The sequence below is a fragment of the Phragmites australis genome, chromosome 2, assembly GCF_958298935.1.
Source record: "Phragmites australis chromosome 2, lpPhrAust1.1, whole genome shotgun sequence".
Lineage (NCBI taxonomy): Eukaryota > Viridiplantae > Streptophyta > Magnoliopsida > Poales > Poaceae > Phragmites > Phragmites australis.
The window spans coordinates 14,421,580-14,443,015 of record NC_084922.1 but is presented as its reverse complement, the minus strand read 5'-3'; the positions used below and the strand labels follow the sequence as shown (position 1 = coordinate 14,443,015).

The following is a 21,436-nucleotide window of genomic DNA, read 5'->3' as shown; positions in this document are numbered from 1 at the left end:
ATTTTTGCAGAGAGAATGTTTTCAGCGAGGATTAAGCTATGAGCACTGAATAGTCTAGCATGCGCCAGACTAATTTGTCCAGAGAGTATATTTTCAGTACAAACTTGAGTTACGTTGACCGGATAGTCCGGCATACCCTTCATGCCTCACCGGACTATTTTCCAAAGAGTATGTTTTTTCGGCAATAATTGACTTAACTCACCGGATAGTGCGACGACTATAAATTCTCCACACCGGACTATCCGACGTTCACAAAAAACATGGGTCGTGCCATTTTTTGCTATCAACAGTATCATGTTGCACCACAGACGAGACACACTTCTAAGTCTGCATGCTCTTCGTGATACAACATGCAATTATTTGAATGTGCATGTATTTTCTGTACTTCCAATCCCAATGGGAACACAACTTTCTTGGCCTGGTACATGTTTTCTAAAAGCACATTTCCCTTTAGAAGCAATTTCTTCATAAATAGTAATAACTCTGTGAGGTTTGTATCAGATCACTCATGGCTTGCCTTCAATTGTAGCAATGAAAGCACAATATGCAACTTTGTGTGCTCCTTCTCGCAGTCCGCGAACAACGGTGTTTTAGAGTGCTCTATCATATGCTGAAACTTTTGTAATTCTCTTTCATTGGTGAAGTTCCCCTCCCCATCGCACAACATCTACTTCAAATCATCGTCATCGTCGTTAGCCAACATCTACTCTAGATCATCATCAACCAACGTATCTCCAACAGGTAGAATATTGGTGTATTCATCAACCGATATATCAATGCACAAGTCTTCATCTTCTTTGCCAATATGTTACCCTTCCTGTACGATATAAGCTTCACCGTGCTCAGTCCAACAGGTATAGCCATGCATAAAGCCCCTTGGCATCAAGTGGGAATGTATCTATTGGGTGATGAAAAACTTATTCTTGTTCTCGCAATTGACATATATACAACACATGTATTGAGATTGTGTATTTGACTTATGCGCCGCGGCTACTAACAGGAAATACTCCACGCCGGTCTTGTACTTTGAGCTCACACAGCTCGCATCGTACATCCATCTTCTATCCATCTATAATTATATCATTATTGTAAATTCATATTCAAAATATACAGAAGATTTTGCTACATACCTAAATATCATAGAGAAATTTTCTAACTCATTAAAAATCAAAATAAATACGCTAATACCTAAAGTTTTCATATTGGAGCGAGCTAATTAATTAAAATATAAAAAATATAATTAGAGCTTGCTACATACCTAAATATCATAGCTAATATTTCTAATTCATTAAAGATAAAAAATAAATATGCTCATACCTAAAGTTTCTATATTAGAGCTTGCTAATTAATTAAAATATAAAAATATAATTGGAGCTTGCTATATACCTTAATTTTATGATTAAATTTTCTAATTCATTAAAAATAAAAAATAAATATGCTCATACCTATAGCTAATGTCAATCAATAATAAAGACATTTTCCACCATAAAGCTACTAATTGAAGCTTCTATATCATAAATAAAATATAATTGTGTCTATTGTCTTAAAACATCATGGCTATAGGTCCATCTCCACCATTTCAAAATCTAGAGCAATTTAGCGAATAAAATTCAACTAGAAATGCATTGGTGATGAAGTTATATACCTTAGAACACATATGGCATGAGGATTTCTCAAAATTTTGAAACCACCAAGAACTTGGTGACAAAAATGACCACCACCAAGTAAGAATGAAGCTCATCTCTGTTGTGCTCGAGCTTAGAGAAGGAGGTGGTGACTTTTATAAAGGCGAGACATAACTGCCGATTTATATAATCAACCGACAGTGATGCCCTACTATCATTGTCTGTTGATGACTTAAACCGGCAGTGATGAGGGAGCTGGGCATCACTGCCGTCTCAAGCCATCGACCAGTACTGATAATATTTATCATTATCGGTTCATAAGTCACGATGACTAATTCTTTTCGCACGACTTATGAACCGACAGTGATGCTCTATTATTACCGATCCATTAGGAGTCGACAGTGATAAACCGGTATAAAAGATCGGTTCTGTAGTAGTGTTTTAACTACCAGGGTAAATCAGCTAGTTAGAAACAAGTGTTTTGGAAAGCCATCGTCGCACCATATAGAAGCCTCAGAGAAAACGTGATATCTTATTGTGGGTATGTATCAGGTGAAAATGCCAACTTGGTGCAAATTCTATTTTCATAGTGTCTAAGAGTTCCTGAAAATTCTGTAAATTTCACTAGATAGTGGTATACATGATCTATGTCTTGTGAACTTTTCATAACTTTTATGAACTTTTAGACCCAGCGAAAATGGAATAATTAGCACCAAATTGACATTTTTACCTGATACTTACCCTATCTTATTAGTAGTGCTATATCTGGCAACTATATATATCGACCGTTAACTAGCCAGCCACCGAACACCAGCTGCATGTAGTCTACTAAATCCACTTGAGAGTCAACCACTGCTTAGTGGTTGCCTAACTGTATGCAACACCACACAGAAACCTCGCTTAAAATCGTGGCTGTCACATCCACCGGCCACGGGTAGATCTTGTGGCGCCCCGGGTAACGGTGGAGCCGCCGGGGCGCACCTCGCGAGTTATTAAGTTGCTCGGTTGTTAGTTGCAGGGCTTTGAAGCCAGCAAATGGGTTTTGACTGGTTTTTGGCGCAGGATTTGTACTCTTTTTTAATCTGTTTCAAGTTGCATGCATGGGTCCATACCAACAACACGTACTCTATGATGCATCCTTTTTAGTGATTGTGCATGGCTTAATGCTTGCGTGGGCACTTAAACCTCGCAGAAGCTCGTTTAGCCTTCAAACAGCTTAGTTTTAGCAATATCCAAGTAAGTTGTTTACTACTCGAGAACTATTTGAATAGTGTGAGGCATATGTATTATCTTCAACTCCATAATTTTCAAACTTCTTCAATTTATTTAATCACAACGGTGGGCACGGATCCGATTGCACAGTCACCACCGAAGACAATAGGTGAGGGCAGGGTGGGGCAAAGATGCGAGGAGTAGTACTGGAAGATGGAAGGCGACTTTGGCTGGATGAATAAGAAAGAGGGAGGTGCATGGATGCAGATTGGATGGTCCATGTCATCGACTATAAAAAAAAACCGAAATTTCATGCACCTCCCTTACTTTAATTTGACACAGGATATTCACTTGCGATCATAGTAACCAGCAGAACTTGAGGAACTGAAGTTACATCCGAAGTAACCACCACGCTACTGCTTGAGCAATGAAGCGAATCATATATACCATTATATGGTACCAAATGTAAAAGGGAAAAAGAAGAGAGAAACAATTTGGATGCGACCAACCCAACCCAAAGAAATGTAGCCTCCCCCATGCAGCTCATTCCTTGAATCTCCGGAACAGGAAATTGACTTGAGCCTGCCGGTTTTTCCTCGTTACTGTCGTCGCCCAGACGCGCTTCTTGGGGACCCAATGAACAGCCAAATGAACATCGCGAGTCAACCCATGTTTGACCTGCCAACTTGTCTAAATTACCATGAAGCCCTCTCATCCTCTCCTTATAAAAGGACACCTCGATCCATGGCTCCATCTCACCACCTCAAGCTGAAGTACATTAATACACTCACTTAGCAAGCTTCACACTAACCAAAGATGGCAGCTGCCTTTCGCACCACCACCGCGCTCTCTACCATCCTGGTGCTTTCCCTGTTCGTCGTCGTGGCCCGCTCCGACCCGGCGCCCGCCACGCCAGTGCCGCCGTCCACGGCGTGCAATGGGACGACGGACCCCACGTTCTGCCGGACCGTGCTCCCGGCGAACGGCACCAACAACCTTTACACCTATGGCCGCTTCTCCGTCGCCAAGTCCCTTGGCAACGCCAACAAGTTCCTTGGCCTTGTCAATCGCTACCTCGCCCGCGGGGGCCTCTCCGCCGGGGCCGTCGCCGCGCTGCAGGACTGCCAGCTCCTCTCGGGGCTCAACATCGACTTCCTGTCCTCCGCCGGCGCCACGCTCAACACGTCGAGCAACAGCACGCTCCTCGACCCGCAGGCCGAGGACGTGCAGACGCTGCTGTCGGCGATCCTGACCAACCAGCAGACGTGCGCCGACGGTCTGCAGGCCGCCGCCTCCGCGTGGTCCGTGCGCAACGGGCTCGCCGTGCCCATGTCCAACAGCACCAAGCTGTACAGCGTCTCGCTGTCGCTCTTCACCAGGGCGTGGGTGCCTCCGGCCAAGCACGGCAAGAAGCCGAGGGGCACGACGAAGCCGCCTCACCATGGCCACGGGAGGGGGCTGTTCGACGCCACTGACGACGAGATGGTCCGCAGGATGGCGCTCGAGGGGGCCGCGGCCGCGGTGCTGGTGGTCGGCGCGGTGACCGTGGACCAGAGCGGCGCCGGAAACTACACGACCGTCGGCGCGGCGGTGGCGGCGGCGCCGAGCAACCTGGACGGGAGCCTCGGCTACTTCGTGATACATGTGGCCGCGGGCGTGTACGAAGAGAATGTGGTGGTGCCGAAGCACAAGAAGTATGTCATGATGATCGGCGACGGCATCGGCCAGTCGGTGATCACCGGCAACCGGAGCGTCGTCGACGGCTGGACGACCTTCAACTCCGCCACGTTCGGTGAGTTCTTCAGTTCAAACACGGCCGTCGTCTGACGCTGTTGATTTGGCTTCAAAGTTTGGTTTGGCGTCGTTGTGCCCATTCCCCCGTCACGTTACAAAATTAACCCACTAGAAGAAAATTAAGCATTTTCGAGGTCAAAGTGAGTTGACTCTTTATATAAGTTGAAATTTACCTTACAGATCGGAAAATCATTGGCATGATAAGTTGAAATTATATTTAGTAGGTATTCTTTTTTAATCTTATACTGAAAATCAATACCGAACCTGTAATTGTCGCTTTGTATGTGTCCTGTCATATTCTCCATAGGCTTCATGGTGAATTCCAGGGAACATGACGTCCTAACATGCATTTCGACCTGCAGCTGTGCTCGGTCAAGGGTTCGTGGCGGTGAACATGACGTTCCGGAACACGGCCGGACCGGCGAAGCACCAGGCGGTGGCGCTCCGTAGCAATGCGGACCTGTCGACGTTCTACCTGTGCAGCGTCGAGGCGTACCAGGACACGCTCTACGCCCACTCCCTCCGCCAATTCTACCGCGCCTGCGACATCTACGGCACCGTCGACTACGTCTTCGGCAACGCCGCCGTCGTGTTCCAGGACTGCGCCCTCTACTCCCGGCTCCCCATGCAGGGGCAGAGCAACACCGTCACCGCGCAGGGCCGCACCGACCCGAACCAGAACACGGGCACCACCATCCAGGGCTGCACCATCGCGGCCGCGCCGGACCTCGCCGCCAACACGGCGTTCCCCGTCGCCACGTACCTAGGCCGCCCCTGGAAGCTCTACTCCCGCACGGTGATCATGCAATCGGAGGAGGACGCGCTGATCGACCCCGCCGGGTGGATGCCGTGGGACGGCGACTTCGCGCTGACCACGCTGTTCTACGCCGAGTACAACAACTCCGGCCCCGGGGCGGACACGAGCAGGAGGGTGACCTGGCCGGGGTACCACGTGCTCACCAGCGCTGCGGACGCCGGCAACTTCACCGTCGGCAACATGCTGCTCGGGGACTTTTGGCTGCCCGAAACCGGCGTGCCTTTCAACAGTGGACTAAACTGATTGTTGATTGCTAATCGGGCTAGTCGATTGGTGCCAAGTCTTAGTGGATGTTATTGTGTTTGTTGCAAGAGACAGGTACAGAATAGGTATACAAACAGAATAATAAGTGGTGCAAGAACACCATGAGGCGTGGAGTCAAATTAGGTTAGCAAGTTGTATCTGATTTGATAAAGTTTACAACCTAATCATATATTGTTATATTATTATTTGAGGGTTAAAAGAGCCACTAGATTCGTTCTAAAGACCACGAAATTACCAGTTAATCAAAAAAGAAAAAGAATCTAGACCACTCATTGTTATGAACATCTAACGATCTAGATTAAACCAGAGAGTCCATATCAAATGTAATTAATAAATAGTTAATTTCGGTATTAAAAAATATGAAAAATTAATAGTTTTATTTTCATATGGTTTGAAAAGCAAAATATCTAAATAAAGAGTCCAAGTAAAATAAAATTAATAATGATTGAAATTTAGCTTAGAATAGAAAAAGGAAGGGTCCGTATCAAATATCGTCTTAGAAAAAAAATCAAATTATTATAAAATTAAATATTTAAATAAAGAGTCCATGTAAAATTACAATTAATCAATAGCTAAAATTCATAATAAAAATAATGAAATGATTTTAAAAAAATTACTAAGATAATAGATTAAGAAACACCGTGTAGCTTAAGGTCATCGCATCAAGTAGCCAGCAGGCAAGTTAAACCTATTCTGATTTTGGTTGGGTAGCCTACACCTGATACACGATTTTGATAGTTCATCAAAATATATACAAATCAAACCAATACATATATACGATTCAGGTACAAATTTGGAGCATAAATAATGTTATCTTCCAGTAATAAATTTTTTATCTCTTTTTCTAATTTTATGTGTTTTGTAACTAAATAACATTAACTCGTAAAAAAGCTAAAGAGACTAATTTTTAATTAAAAATTACCGTAACTAAATATTACAGCAAAACTAACCACCCTATTAGCGTGATTCACCTTGCTAGTAATCTTTTATAATTGGACCATGGATGAAATTGCTTCTTTTTGCATCTGAGTCAGCCACACTCAGGTAAAGATGGACAACTAATGCATCGTCCTACGACATCGGACGCCGAATATTAATCTGGGCTCAATTTGATGAGGCCCACCCCGGCGCATCTAGTTCATCACTGTCCCAACTTCAAAAGAGAGAGAGAGATTTGAAGGAAGACCGGAGAGACGTCCCTTCCAACAATTGTTATATGAAGCCTAACGAAGAAAAAAATTACATGAAGAATGGAGCAGTCAAACCAAATTGCTAGCCAACTAACCAACTTCGATATTTTTGATTTATGAACATGCGAATTCATGAATTTAACACTCGTAAGCAAACAAAACCGAAAATCATGCAGATATCCTGCGACCGTGTGATTAGATTTTTTTTTTTTGTTTTTTGAATGGGATATGGATGGTTATGAATGGATTAGTAAGAAATACATGCATCCAAATAGCCCCGTCCTCCCCACCCTCCCCAAAAAAGTTTCAGCTAACTTAATCTGATTAATTCATCGACTACCCAATCTGATTACAAATAAAATAGCAAGATGTTCCGGTGTAAACTATAGAGACCTCAACGAGCGAAAGGTTCATGTTTGAACATGATGCATCACTTCGTGCCAACCTGTTGCCCATAAGCTTTCCTTCCTCACATAGTCCTACGAGAATGGAAAACTGGAAGATTTTCTGCATCGTCCGCAATAGCTGAGTTCGACGAAGCAGCAGAGGAGGGGAGAGGATGAATCAGTCATAATCATGGTTAAGTTCCTATGAAACGACACACTACCCTGTCATGTGTCCAAAGATTTGCACATCAATATTCGAGAAGCTCGAGGTCGAAATGACCGATCGCACAAATGAATATCCACGAGAGCTAGGCGATCGATAACGATGGACACGTTTTCTCGGATCACGATGGTGTTCGGATGAGCTTGGTGATGGTGAGCGCGACGCTGCAGAGCCGGTCGACCTCGCGGTTGCGGGTCGTGAGGACGTTTCGGTGGTCGGGCACGGCCTGGCAGCCCCTTTGGCACAGCTTCACCTCCGCCTGGCTCGCCGCCACCAGCGCCTCCGACTCGCTGTACGCCCCAGAGTCCAGCGCCACTGTAGCGTCCGTCAGCTGCTCCACCGCTGCCTCGTACCTGCATGGGCATCAATCGCAGCGTGCGCTCGTACGTGTCAGCCCCGGTCATGGCCGTGTTGTCGAGAGCATCACCTATCGTGCACGATGTGCGCGCGCAACGGAGACGGACACACGGCGCACGTACTGACCTCTCGCCGCAGTCCTCGAGGCACTGCTGCAGCTGCGCCGTCTTGTTCTCGAGGCTGTCGTCGTCGTAGATGCTGGAGAGGTAGGTGGCCGTCTCCGACGCGTTCCGCTGCGCCGCCAGGATGGCCACCCGGGCCAGCCCCGCCGTGTCGGCCGTCTTGGACGACGGGTCGCCGGACAGCGTCGCCACGCAGAGGTCGTAGTGCCCCGCAGTCTGCTTGCACGCCTCCTGGAGGGAGTAGGCCTTGCCCGACGGCGCGGCCGTGGGGCCGGGCGATGCCGCGTCGGCGGCGACGAGGAGAAAGGAGAAGATGACGCCGACGACCGCGTAGGAGGACGCCATTATGCGGTTTCTTGTCTGTTGCTGTCTCTCGTTTTGTCTGATCCCGAGTGATTTCCATATATGCCGGTCGAGCTGGCTAAATTAAGCTAGTTATAGGCTAACGTTTTGCTAAATTCAGGAGTGCTAATTACTAGTAGTGTGCATGTTTTATGTGGCTATCGTTGGGTGGACGAGGAAAACGGCGACATAACTGAGAGAAGGGTGCTATTTTTGAGATTGAGAGGACAAGCAACTTGTTTCTGTTCAACTGATCTGAATCCGTTGCGATGCTTCAATTCCTGCGTGATCTTGCAGGACAATCAATAGCCATAGCGCCATTGGTCACGAAGCATCGTTTGAAATGGCATGCATGCGGAAACTATGGCGGTAGCAGTGTAATGTCTCAAACATGTCTAAACAGGGCGCCCAAGTGCTACCATCATTCTCGTTATTTATAGCACTACACGAGATACGTTCTCTTGGTAACCATGAATGGAAAGTAATTGGAGCATTCTGATGTATACCACTACAATTGATGTCTTCAACTAGCTGGAGCATTTTGGATTTTTTATCTATACTACTGCAATCGACGTCTGCGATCTGACGAGGCACCGAATTCTACTCCAGTACAACTGAATCATGTGATACTCTTTCCATTCCTTTATAAGTGAGGTCAAGTGAGAGATTCGTTCGTGACATCGTTTGAACTTTGAGGTTTGCCAGAACTCTTATCTCTAAATTATCGTATGTGTAACTCACTGAACCGTCCCCTGAGAAGATGTCCAAAATCTAGGTTCGTTTTGGTTATTTCCGGCCTCTGTATATTTCAGAATGCACATACAGGAGTGGTATTTGCGTCCTTCACAATCATTCCTGAACATACGTGTGCTAATCTTATGGCGTGTGCCCTGCCTCTAACTAGATCTACACTCGCTCTAAACACCCTAAAGTTTAGTCTGCTTGATGATATTACAAGTTACAGCAGTGTGGGATCAAGATGGTACAAGAACGCAGATCAGAAGCTTAGCTCGTCAGCGACGCCTTGGTCCGCTTCTGAGACGGGCTCAGGCTCCCGCCACGGCTGATCCGGAGCGACTCGATCGACTTCTGGATCTCCATGGTCATGGCGCTGTCGACACTGCCTGCAGAGAGTCGCTTGTGAGCCTTCTGCAGGTGCAGCTTGAGCGAGCTCGTGCTCAGCCCGACGTTCTTGCTGCAGATCGGGCACACCTTCATCTCGGGCCGCTTGTGCTGCCAGTCCATAGACACCTTGCCGTGCAGCTTCCTGTCAAGGGCCAGGAGAGCTTTAGCGAAACCATCATTTGGTTGCGCTCGACGGTGGACTTTCTTCAGCAAGTTCCAGGCTTTCGCAAGAGTGAAGCCCCTGAAAGGATAACTCTACCGTGTAAATGGCAGGCCTCAAAGAAGTTCTTGTGCGAGCATTATTGTGTAATACATTCAAAAGAGGATGACTAGTTAAGATTCTTACTTTCTAAGCATCAGGTAGGCAAGGATAACTGTGGCACTTCGACTCTTCCCTTCAAAGCAATGAACCAGAACCTTACCTCCGACACGATCTACATTATCAATGAAATCTGATGCTTCCTCAAAAAGATCACTAATGTTTGCATCATCATCATCACTAATCTGCAAAAGAAACATATTTTGATTTAAATACAAAACTCTGGATTATGTAAAGAGCGCAGCATTTGAGAATCCTAAACCACAGAGATTGATGCCCTTACTGAAAAGTTCTTGTATTCGAAAAGATCAGGAAATTGGGAATCAGATTGACCAATCTCATTCGAACACAAACATAGTATGTGGGTAATGCCCAAATGCTGAAGGGTGTACTTAGACCTTGCAGCCAGAGCCCCACCTATGAATAAGTTGTCAAAAACAAGAGAAGGTCGTTCCGTATTTGCAGCATCAGAGATCAAGGCTATCCTTTCAATTATGTGTTCAAGTCGCACCTGCAAGTGATTTATAATCAGGCTCAATAATTCCTTCAAAAGGAGTTCATAAGTTTATATATATGAGACCCACCTTCAATTCATAGGCATCAGCTACCATGTTGGTATCAGTTCCATCAAAGAAACCAGAATGGAAATTGTTCTCTTGACAAAATTTGATCACATCAGTCTTCAGTGTCTCATTCCATTGTTCAATCTCTTTGAGCAATTCAGGATCAACCTGTTCCATCACAATAATACTCGTAACTTAAGTTCGGAATCAATATTGTTGCCAAAAACAACCCATTCTCATAGCAAACAAAGAAGTTTGTTGAGCAAGGTAACTTTAATTTTCAATAGAAGCTTTAGTAAAGTTTGTTGCATTAACACTACCTGTATCCAATAAAAAGAGAGGCTAGTATATAAATTAGATAAAAAATGAGAGGAGAAATACTTAGGATGTTTTGTAAAAAAATTACTAAATCCTCAATGAGGAGATTCTCACCTTCGGGTTCTTGTAAAAATCACGAAGTTTCATTGTCATTCTTAAACTTCGCGGAGCCTCTGCACTCCCCTTGAAGTATTTGTTGCTCCAACTGTCCCTTGACATAGGAGAAACGGAATCTGAGCTTCCACGGGATCCAGCAGAAGACGTCTTCGTTGTAGATTTCAGCATTTCAGAATCACTATGCAGTTCATTGTTCAGTTGCTTGCAAGGGGTACTGAAGCTGACTCCAGGTGAATGAAAATCCGAAATTGTTACATCATTGTTGTCAGATTCTTCAGAGCTTTTGGTAATTATGGACAAGAAAACTCGCAAAACACTATCCAGTTTTTGGTAAAGCTGGAGAAGAAATAGGTGGAAACCCTCCAGATCCCTAAGAGCTGCACGAAATGATCCTCGGAATTCATGAATCACAGCCGCATTGTCTTCTTCATCAGAAAGAGAGAAACAAGAATCAGTGGAAGTACCCTCAACTGGTCCTGGATGCCCAAGCTTACCACCGGAAATTTCATAAAGGATATTTGAGGAGTAGTCTGAGCTATTCAAAATGAGCTCCACAACTTTGGGATACCGCTCATGATCTTTGACACGTCGCCCTGCAGGAGGGCGACGGGGCACCCCAGTGTCAATTGATACAATGCGGAAAGTGACATTGGTACTTTCAGCATAACTTTCATTTCTCATTGTTTCTACTTTTCGTGACATGGGATCCAACACCGGAGAATCAAATCTTCCATTTGCAGAGTGAGAGCGCTTCTCTCTCAGGCAAATTCTAGTAATCAGTTGGTTGGAACTATCCGTAGTGCTCTTGGAATCATCCAATATGTCCACACTAGGTGAAGACGACCCATCTGAAATCATCAGGTTTGCAGGATTACCACGCCACCCTAGCTGACGGCATGGGAGTCTGTCTTCATTCCGGAGTATCAGATCAAGCATCAAAACCCTTCCCAGGGATGAAGCAGTCACACAAGCAGCTTCTCGTGAATTGAATGCCTTTGAACTCTCAAGCAGTGGGGAGCCATGAATATAGCTGTCAAGCCAGTAGGCAATAATTTCAGCTCGTGTATGCAGTTCACAAAGGGAAAATGCACCTACTTCTCATAATCGTACTTGTAGACAATGTTACCTCATTAGAAGAAGGCAGCGGCTTAGCTCAAGAGCTTCCAATAACTCCGAGCAAGTCATCTCACCAACCTCATCATTATTTGAAACTGCTACTGCTCGTGCATTTTCTGCAGAATGTCTAATCCCCTGCCACTCCAGGCTAGAATTATATACTACACGAGCCTGCAAGCATTAGAAAAGCAGCATAAGAAATCAAATGTTGCTACATAACATATCAAATTGTACAATATTCATTAGGGGTTCATAAATACTTGTGGTGTCTGGACTCCAAGCAATCTTGCAAATTCATAACCCAAACGTTCTGCCTGTGTTGCCATCTTTGATGATGAGAACTTTATAACAGCTGCTGCTTTTTTTGATAATCCATTGTTACCCGAACAACAAAAAAGAGCAAAGAACACTACACCACCAGAGTTCACAGTAACCTATAAACAACATGATGTGGAAAGCAACATATTAATTCCGTCATTCCGTGCGTCAACATAGATGATACTCACAAGTAAAATGATTACCAAAAGAATATGATCTTGCATGTTTAATCTATATAAAAATGTTAATCAATGTCGGTTCCCTACCATGTCAATAAGTCTCAGATATGTTAAATAAAGCAAATGATTATTTTTCACGCTACAACAAACACTACATATGATGTTGAAATTGACATCAAAACAGGCAGGAACAAACCTCAAGAGATTTGCTCATTTCATCCTCAGAGTGTTCCGAACCACTACTATGTTCTGTATGGTGCAGAGATGAGAGCAAATTCCATGAAAAATCAGATGACTCAATGTCTAGTGCAGAAGCAGTCCCAAGTCTCTCCCACAGGCTTATTTCAGGAGGCTGATCGCAGGTCAATGGATCTTTGCCTACTGGTTCTGCCCTAACCAACTGTTCACTAGAGTGGGCACAGCAGCAAAACAATAACATCAGAACAACAGGCTTTCAAATCTGCTGCATAACGCTTATGATTCACCTAATTGTATGGAATGTGGAGTTAAAACAAACAAATATGTATCACAATTTACAACCCATACAAGTCTTAATAGGGAAATATTCATGTTCCAAATTCCAAAAACATAACAACCATATAAACTGTACAAGATGCCATCATGTGCAGTTCATTATCTGTAAAGTGCAAGCACATCATTCTATTAATGGATTGTGGTCTATGTGACATTGTTCTACTATATACATATAGGTTTCTTTGCTGGAGGTAATTCCAATAATATAGATCAACACATCGTATATCAAGATTTACATCTAATAAAAAATTGCTGTTAAAATATTTTAGTTAGACATAAAGAACTGCTGATTTCATTATGGAACAAGAAATAATTGGGCCAACTGAGATGACTCTGAAGAATTAGCTCTTAATAGACTACTACATACAGAATTACAGATTCAATTTATCATCTTTGTAAGGAAAATGAAAACTAGGGGTATAACTGTAATCTACTATCTTAATAGAGAAGAAAGTTAGAGCATCTTAATAGAGAGGGAAATAGTAGGTGTTATGGCGTGGACGGCGTGATGTTTGGAGGGGAGAGTGCAGGAGGTGGGATTGTCAATGTGAACGGAAAGGATAGCGAGTTGGGACGAGCGAGTAATGGCTCTCGTCGGCGGCCACGGAAGATTTCCCAGCCAGGACCGAAGAGCAAGCTCACCACCAAAGGGGGAGTTTATTTCTTCTTCAATGATCTTAACCTAAACTCTACAGCTGCCTTTATAGAGTTGGCGCCGACTTACAATCCAAGCAACAAATCGAATCACAAAGGAAACTAATCTTATCTAAAGAAACTAACTAATCTCCTCCCTTGTTTATTTGCCCGTGATCTATCTTTAGCCACTTTCGGTTGTGGACTTGATCTCTTTCTTCTTGTGCATGTAGGTCCGGCAATAAACGAGTCCACAACATTTCCCTCCTCCCCAACAAACAACTCGTCCTCGAGCTATGCAGCTGGATATGTCGCGGTGAAATCAGTGAGCAGCTCCTAGGTAGCATCAGCCAGTGCACGCCCAACCCATTAAACCAAAACCTCCCAATAGCCTCGATTGAGCCTGGCGCGCACCACCTTCGATGGTGTGGGCACAACACAAGCATGGATCAAGTCAGGCAAGGCCACTAGAGCATCCGGTGGTGTGCCGTCGAAATTTTTTGAACAAGGTGACGTGGAAGACGTCATGGATACAGGCGTTGTCTGGCAGCTTGAGGTGGTAGGCTACGGCCCCAATACGTTCCACGACTTGGAAAGGTCCGTAGCGTGGTGCGAGCTTGGACAACGATGACGTGGTGATGGTCATCGCGGCTCGATGATGGAGACAAAGCCAAGTCCAATCCCCAACCGAGAACTCCAAGTCACCCGGATAATCCGCCCAACTCGGATAGTCCGAGTTAAATCCGAAAGGTCCGAGTTAATTCGATTTAGATTTAGCAGAGAACCCCCGTCCGGAGTACAACCCGGAGGTTCCGAGTTCAACTCGGAGTCTCCGGTCTCCTGTTAGATTTCCGAAGTCGTTTAGATCGCAAAGTTTGCTATTATTTCGCATATCTTGCATTTTTAGCTTGTTGTTATGCATATTGTAGCATACACTGTTGCACCTCATTCATGCTCATCATTGTATACGTTCTTCTTTAGTGAACGAGGATCCGGAACGTGACGCGGGTGTGGTTGAAGGTGACACTGAGCCACACGAGTTTTGTGAATTCTGTGTGGGTAGCATCAGACAGCTGCCTGAGCAGTAAGGCAAGCATCTAAGCATGTTTCTCCTATTAATTTAGATCATATGTGTCTAATGTGATAAAATATGCTTTATATACGTTATGCATATTGTTGGATCGACGTCGGGTCTTGTATGGGTAGAACCTATGTTGATGCATTACACCCCACCTTGAGTTATTGGTGATCCATCTTCTTGTAATCAGGGTTTAACTTGATGATAGTCTAATTTAAAAGTTAACCGAAATACTTAGTTATGCACAGATTCTTCGGTAGAAGTCGAGTGGTGGTTCAACCCCGTTCGCGAGTTATAAACTTTAATTACAATCACATTGATAACAATGTTGGGTTGATGGTGTTGGTTGATTGAGTAGTGAGGATGAGATGAGATGTGGGCGATATTAGGGATGTTTCTCCTGCCTCGATGTGGAGTTCCCCAGGGTAGGTCGAGAGAGAAACCCGAACACCGTAGACCGCTTGCGTCGCTTAAGCACCGATCGTTGTTACAGTTAGCTCTAGCAATTATTGTACTTACCACATATCGATCTAATGGTAAGATAAACTGAATACCTCAGTAATTGTGATCATATGAGCTTGTACATCGACGGTGTGAGCAGGCGGGTTTGTAAGAGACACTTGAGGTTGCTCCGGGAGATAACTTAAGTGAACTCCGCACCGAGAGATTCTTGATTTAAATGGTTAGGGTTTATTAGGAAAGATTGACACAGGTACCCTTTTTAGGTGGGCCTGTGTGGTTATTCAAGCCATATGGTCCTCGAGTCTTGTGAGTAAAGTTGTACCCCATGCAGGGTGTAAAAACATTTTGAAATACCGTGTTTTCGGTCATGAGCATGCTTTTGTCTATTTGCAGCAGTTGTAGAGTTACAAGTTTGGTTTGAGGTGGTTATTGGGTTGAGATGGTTCTTTACAGATATTATTACTATGATTCTTTTTGTATATATGTTCAGTTGATGGTTATGGGTTAGATAATTGTGTTGGTCAAGTCGAGATGATCACACATGTTTCTGTCAAATTTTGCTTTCGTATATAAATTCTTGCTAACATCCCAATTCATAATCCTTAGAGTGAGGTTATTTATAAGCTATAAGTACCTAATATGGATTAAATCTTGCGAGTACCTTCGTACTCACGCTGCTCTTCAGGTGCTACCAGCCAGGAGGAGCTAGTCTTTGGGTACTTCACGCCCACCAAGGGTGGTGGCGGGCACGAGTAGCCAACTACTCGGAGGTCGTCCTTTTGTGATGGAGCCTAAGGGCATATGGCTCCATCCTCCTTTTGTTGTTTATAGTTTTAGCGTTCGCTACATAGTTCTCTTTTGTCTAGAAGTTGATTAGTTTCAGTCTCCTCCTAATTGTCTTTTGCTGTAAATTGTAAGAAATTATGGATGTTTAAGAACTTGTAATATAATTTAATTACTCGCTCTTTGTTAAGCTTTGTGGTGATGTGATATGTTGGAAAGATATGTGTTCCGATCTTGAGTACAAAACACATGTCAGGACTACCGGAGCGGTATTCTAATTAATCATTGAAGTCATGATTAAGTAAATAATCGATTTAATGATCAATTAGAATACTGTTTGGACGGTTCTTTACAACAATGGGTTGAGTGTCACCAATGCCGTGCCACTTGACGAAGTGGTCGTCACGCTAGAACGCCATAGACAATGTCAAAGTCCCACATAATTGGCCCCAACTAAATAATTGGCCCTAGCGAGCATAGCCAATGAACTCCGAGGACGACGTCGAAGCCGTCGAGTGGTAAGACATAGCAGTCGATGGTGAACTGCTCGGTGTGGATGTTTACAGCGATGGCCAGTCATACGCCTGTGATTGGAACACGATCGCCGTTCGCAACCTTCACTGAGAGACTAGGGCGTGGTGTGACGTGAAGCCCAAGACGGCGCGCGACATCGTCGTGGATAACATGTGCGTGGAGCCAGAGTCGACGAGGGCTGTGAGGGAGATTCCACCAATCTGGACCATCAGCTTCATGGTGCGCGCCATGCTGATGCCATGCAGGGATATGCCCAACTTGTCGATGTCATTGGTGGTGCCGTCGTCGTCATTGATCTCCAGGAGGAACACGCCTTTCCAAGCGGACTTGTACTCCTTTGTAAACTTTTCGAGGTAGTAGTAACACTCTCCATTGAGACGCTTGGCGGCCATCTCTTCCGCTGACAAATAGCGATATCGTAAGCGTGGCACCGTCGTGCCGTGCTTGGCCGGGGGCCCGACCTTAACTGTGGTGGGCGTTGCCACAACCCCGGTGGTGTGTGCCGTTTTGGTCGTAGAGCCACCAGTACGCGACATTGATTGGGAGCGCGGCGGTAGGGATCTCATGTCAGCATCCATCGCGGATTGGCGATGTTCATACGCCCCATGCGCAACAGCTGCCTAAGGCTAGCTGTGAACAAGTTGATCTGATGTTGCGGCGACAAGTCATCGCAGCGACATACGATCGCCAGGAACTCGCGTTGGTAGTCCTCCACCGATCCGAAACGGCGGAGATCCTTCAGTTCTCCCAGAGAGTTGGTGCGAATGGGTTGCCTGAATCGAAGGTTGATGAATTCGACGAATCAGGCCCAAGAGATGACGCCGAACTCGCGCTCCAACTGAAAGTACCATTGCTCTGCAGCAACATCGAGACGAAACGAAGTGAGCCATACCTTCACTTCCTCGATGATCCGTTATTTGCAGAAAAAATGCTCGCACTTGTTGAGCCATGGCAGCGGGTTAGACTCGCCATTGTAGTTGGGAAAGTTGAGCTTGTGGTACTTGGGGATACCGCTACCATGGCGCTCGACGTCACGGTTGCCACGACATCCATTGTCGCGGTTGCCATGGCTTCCGCGACCAAAGCCACCACCACGGCCATTGGTTGCTGGTGGTTTAGTGCTCATGTCGTCGTTACTGGATTGAAACTTCTCTGTGCAGGTGATCCGCACATCAGGGCGATCCATGCGAATGGTCAAACTGTCCAATCGCGCTAGAATCTGATCCAGCTTCGCGGAGTCAGTTGTAGTGGCACCATTGTTGTCCCTAGGGTCGTTGACGGGTCCGGCCATGAACGGCGATGCTCCGTGTCTCTGATACCAAATTGTTATGGCGTGGACGGCATGGTGTTTAGAGGGGACAGTGCAGGAGAAGGTGGGATTGTTGATGTGAACGGAGAGGATAGCAAGTTGGGACGAGCGAGTAATGGCTCTCGTCAGCGGCCAGGGTAGATTTCCCAGCCAGGACCGAAGAGCAACCTCGCCACCAAATGGGGAGTTTATTTCTTCTTCGATGATCTTAACCTAAACTCTACAGCAACCTTTATAGAGTTGGTGCTGATTTACAATCCAAGCAACAAATCGAATCACAAAGGAAACTAATCTTATCTAAAGAAACTAACAAATCTCCTCCCTTGTTTATTTGCCCCATGATCTATCTTTAGCCACTTTCGGTTGTGGACTTGATCTCTTTCTTCTTGCGCCTGTAGGTCTGGCCAATAAACGAGTCCACAACAATAGGGAGGGATACCAACTCAACATGACATGTCACCATCAGAAAAGCAAAAATATGGGAATCTATGTGTTGGTGGATGTAAAGATTTCAACTTAGATAACTTGTTTTCAAGGTAATTCAGTTAACTAGAGAAATCTAAAAACGAAGACTTGATCTTGTTTCCCGGGTACCGCTCAGATAAGCTTTGACATTCCATTTCTTTTCTCTGCAAACACACGACATTCCATTTTTTTTCAGAGAACACACGACATTCAATTTTTCATATTAATGAAAATTGAGCATAATGCAACGTTTCCACCGCAAGGTGTTTGAAGTATAAGTTTTGCCCAATAATTGTTCAGTGACAAGATTATGAGACATTGTTTAATTTTTTTAACTAAAGATAATCACCCAAATGCTGCAAGTGCTCTTTAAGGGATATTAGGATGTAGATGGATTTCACGAAGTAACCTCAAGTCCCTGCTACCAAATAGGGAGAAGCTCCCACTTGGCATGACTTCAATCCTTGAATTCTGATGTGGGAACCCTGATGGACGGAATGACCCACTTCTCTTACGTACCAGAGACAACCATTTCTCAAATGTTTGCGCTGGTGTTGAGATATCACCACCAAATAACAAAGAAACCACCTAGAACATGAGCAAAATTTATAGAAAAAGAAATCAATGATTTGTATTCTCAGGGGTTTTGAGGTTCTGCTCAGTAAGGATAAGTAAAACATTTAAAATGAGAAATGAACAATGGATAAAGCAACACTTACACGAGAGGATAGCTTCAGATCTTTATCCTCGTTTTCCTGCAAGAAAAGTAAAATTTCTTACGTTTAAGTATTTTGGTTTCGAGCAGATGAAAGTAGTATTTAAAGTACTTTGATAGAATATTTTGACTGACCCCACTGAGATAAAAAGAAAAGATAGATCTAAAGCATAACAAAATCAATTTTTTGAAAAACAAATGAATTAGATTAAATTTTGGCGCTGAACTTACCTAGATTATTAACTTCTAACAAAGAGAAAAGTACATGCACAAAGACCTAACAATAACACAAAAGTAACTCAGCATACATGTTCAAATACTACCATTGTACCCAGTTAAGAGGCTTCAAAAAAAATACAAAAGTGACTGTTCCATTTACCCGCATATGCTCTAGGGATGCAAGTGGATCAACTCAAAACCGGTTCCATTTAATTAGGAGTTCACTTACTTAATTGAGAACTCATTTTGTACATAAGTTTGTAACCAAAATGAACTCAAATGGGTCATTGGGCCAGTCTACTATTAGGCCAACCTACTTATATCTTCCCTAATATGCTCACCTGGAGACGGGGTGAAATAATCAATGTGTTAGTTCTCCAGTCTTACAATGAGAAAAGTTCCATTTTTGGCACATTGCCAACCAGACCTCACCTTTTCTCGAGTAATTAGTAGCTACATACTCCATGTAAAGCAGAACTAGTTTGGATCAGGAGGTGCCAGGCACAATGCATTGAGCAACGGATTGAAATAACCAAATGAGAACAAACTGATGTTTCCTCATTTATGATGAAATGATCCCCCGAATCGATCTGGATCAAGTGCCACCACCGGACGTGCATTTGGGGCCAGAACGAGCGCTTTGATAGCCAAGATCAGCCTACATCGCAACGAAAGACTCACGGAGATACCCCACTCCATAGCCAGGGCGGATCAAGACCCACGAGCAAACTTAAATCTACCAAGTGACACCTCAAAGAAGCCGCATTTTGCAACTAGGTCACCTCACGGAAGCAAGAACCCAGGCCCAAAGCGGATCAAGATTTCCCGACACAAGCTCCCCGAAACCACCACAACAACCAACTCGGAGCCTCAACCCAGACCACGGCAGATCCGATCACTCAGCACGAGTGCGGTGGGAGAGTGAAAGAGAGCTTACCTTGGGAGGAACGGAGGGGTTCCCGTGTTCGCGCTCCGCCGCCGCCTCCTCTTGCTGCGGCCCCCGCTGTTCCATGGGAGGGCACGGCGCAGGTAACCTTTGATGACGCAGGCGCGTGGCGTGATAAAGGTCTCCAACGACCGCCGCTACGGCGTGCACGGCCGCCTGGCCTTCCGGTGGGGGAGCGGACCCGTTAAATCCGACGGAAAAGGCGGGATCTTGCGGAGTTTTCCTCCCCACGCCCTCCAACCTTTCCGTCTGGGTGTCGGCTTTTTCCGTAATGGAGACCGTAGAAACGGAGTGTGTGGCAGAGGGTAGGAGGCAGGGAGACGAAAGTAGAGAGGGAGAGTGGAGTGGTTACTGATGCAGTGATGCTGCTTCTGCTTTTTCTGGAACGGATTCCCTGGAGAGCGGGAGAGGAGCCTTTGCAGGCCCCGTGCAGTGCAACCGTTCGATCTGGGACTCTTTTTTTTTTTTGCCAAATTACCTTCCGTCGCTTGTATGTACAAATCGGATCGATCCAAAAATTGATTTCGTCTCCCAATCTCCAAATAGAATATCGGAAAAGCTATTTAGTGGATACTAGCTGGAAAAGCTTCCAATGTGCACCTGGACTACACACTGCCATATTAAGAAGAGTTGAAGGTAGTAACCCATACCGAGCCGCACTTTCCATTAAGGTTGGGAAAAATTTAAAAACCCCTCAAAAGTCATTTGGTTTTTTATTTTTTCCTCAAAAGTTGTTTTATTGTAAAAAAAAACCTTAAAGGTTCGGTTTTGTTGCAAAATACCTCCAAAAATTCAAAAAAATTTAAAAAAACCACAAAAATTATAAAAAAAACTAGAGACAATTCTAAGAAATTCTGTGAATTTTTTTTCAAAAATAATATCCTTTGTATCATATTTCATGGAATACAATATCTCGATTATGGTGTGAGGACCTCTTTGTAGACGATGTTCTTCGTGCGCGTCCAACTTTGGTTTGAGTGCTTCTCCTTTTTCTTATCTTCATCCAGGGCTACGAGGATATTAATGTTCCTTCTAGCAGTGGCTCTAGATAACGCGACGTATAGCTGGCCATGAGAGAACACTATCTGGGAAAGGTACACGCTAACATTCAGGATGGTTTGTCCTTGAGCCTTCTTGATTGTCATGGCAAAGCTGAGCCTGATAGGAAACTTCTTTCGCTTGAACCGGAAAGGAAACACCTTATCATCAGATGAACATAGGGGGATACGAGGTAGGAAAATCCTCTTTCCAGCATGCTACCCGAGCACGATCTCTACACCAATAGCATTTCTTTGGAACCTCCGGACCACAAGCCTTGTCCCATTGCAAAGTCCATTGCCGAGGTCAATGTTTCTGAGTAGTATGATAGGA

General features: G+C 44.7%; 3 protein-coding genes across 3 annotated transcripts; 1 reads left to right on the top strand and 2 right to left on the bottom strand.

Moving 5' to 3' along the window:
- Positions 1-3,608: 3,608 nt before the first annotated feature.
- Positions 3,609-5,899, top strand: LOC133909889 (pectinesterase-like). Its single transcript, XM_062352430.1, has 2 exons — positions 3,609-4,629; positions 4,994-5,899. Exons 1-2 carry the CDS (start codon positions 3,654-3,656, stop codon positions 5,689-5,691), a joined length of 1,674 nt encoding a protein of 557 aa, XP_062208414.1. The 5' UTR covers positions 3,609-3,653; the 3' UTR covers positions 5,692-5,899.
- A 1,733-nt stretch (positions 5,900-7,632) lies between these two features.
- LOC133909887 (cell wall / vacuolar inhibitor of fructosidase 2-like) lies at positions 7,633-8,335 on the bottom strand. The gene is made up of 2 exons (XM_062352429.1): positions 7,995-8,335; positions 7,633-7,864 (listed from the first exon to the last, which is right to left on the bottom strand). Exons 1-2 carry the CDS (start codon positions 8,333-8,335, stop codon positions 7,633-7,635), a joined length of 573 nt encoding a protein of 190 aa, XP_062208413.1.
- A 758-nt stretch (positions 8,336-9,093) lies between these two features.
- Positions 9,094-20,423, bottom strand: LOC133900441 (dual specificity protein phosphatase PHS1-like). Its single transcript, XM_062341592.1, is given in 12 exon segments — positions 9,094-9,352; positions 9,355-9,698; positions 9,804-9,961; positions 10,060-10,287; positions 10,361-10,507; positions 10,772-11,804; positions 11,901-12,061; positions 12,151-12,324; positions 12,584-12,794; positions 18,595-18,773; positions 18,905-18,940; positions 20,057-20,423. Coding segments are annotated over 12 exon segments (2,769 nt in total). The 5' UTR covers positions 20,132-20,423; the 3' UTR covers positions 9,094-9,329.
- Between the last annotated feature and the right edge of the window lie 1,013 nt (positions 20,424-21,436).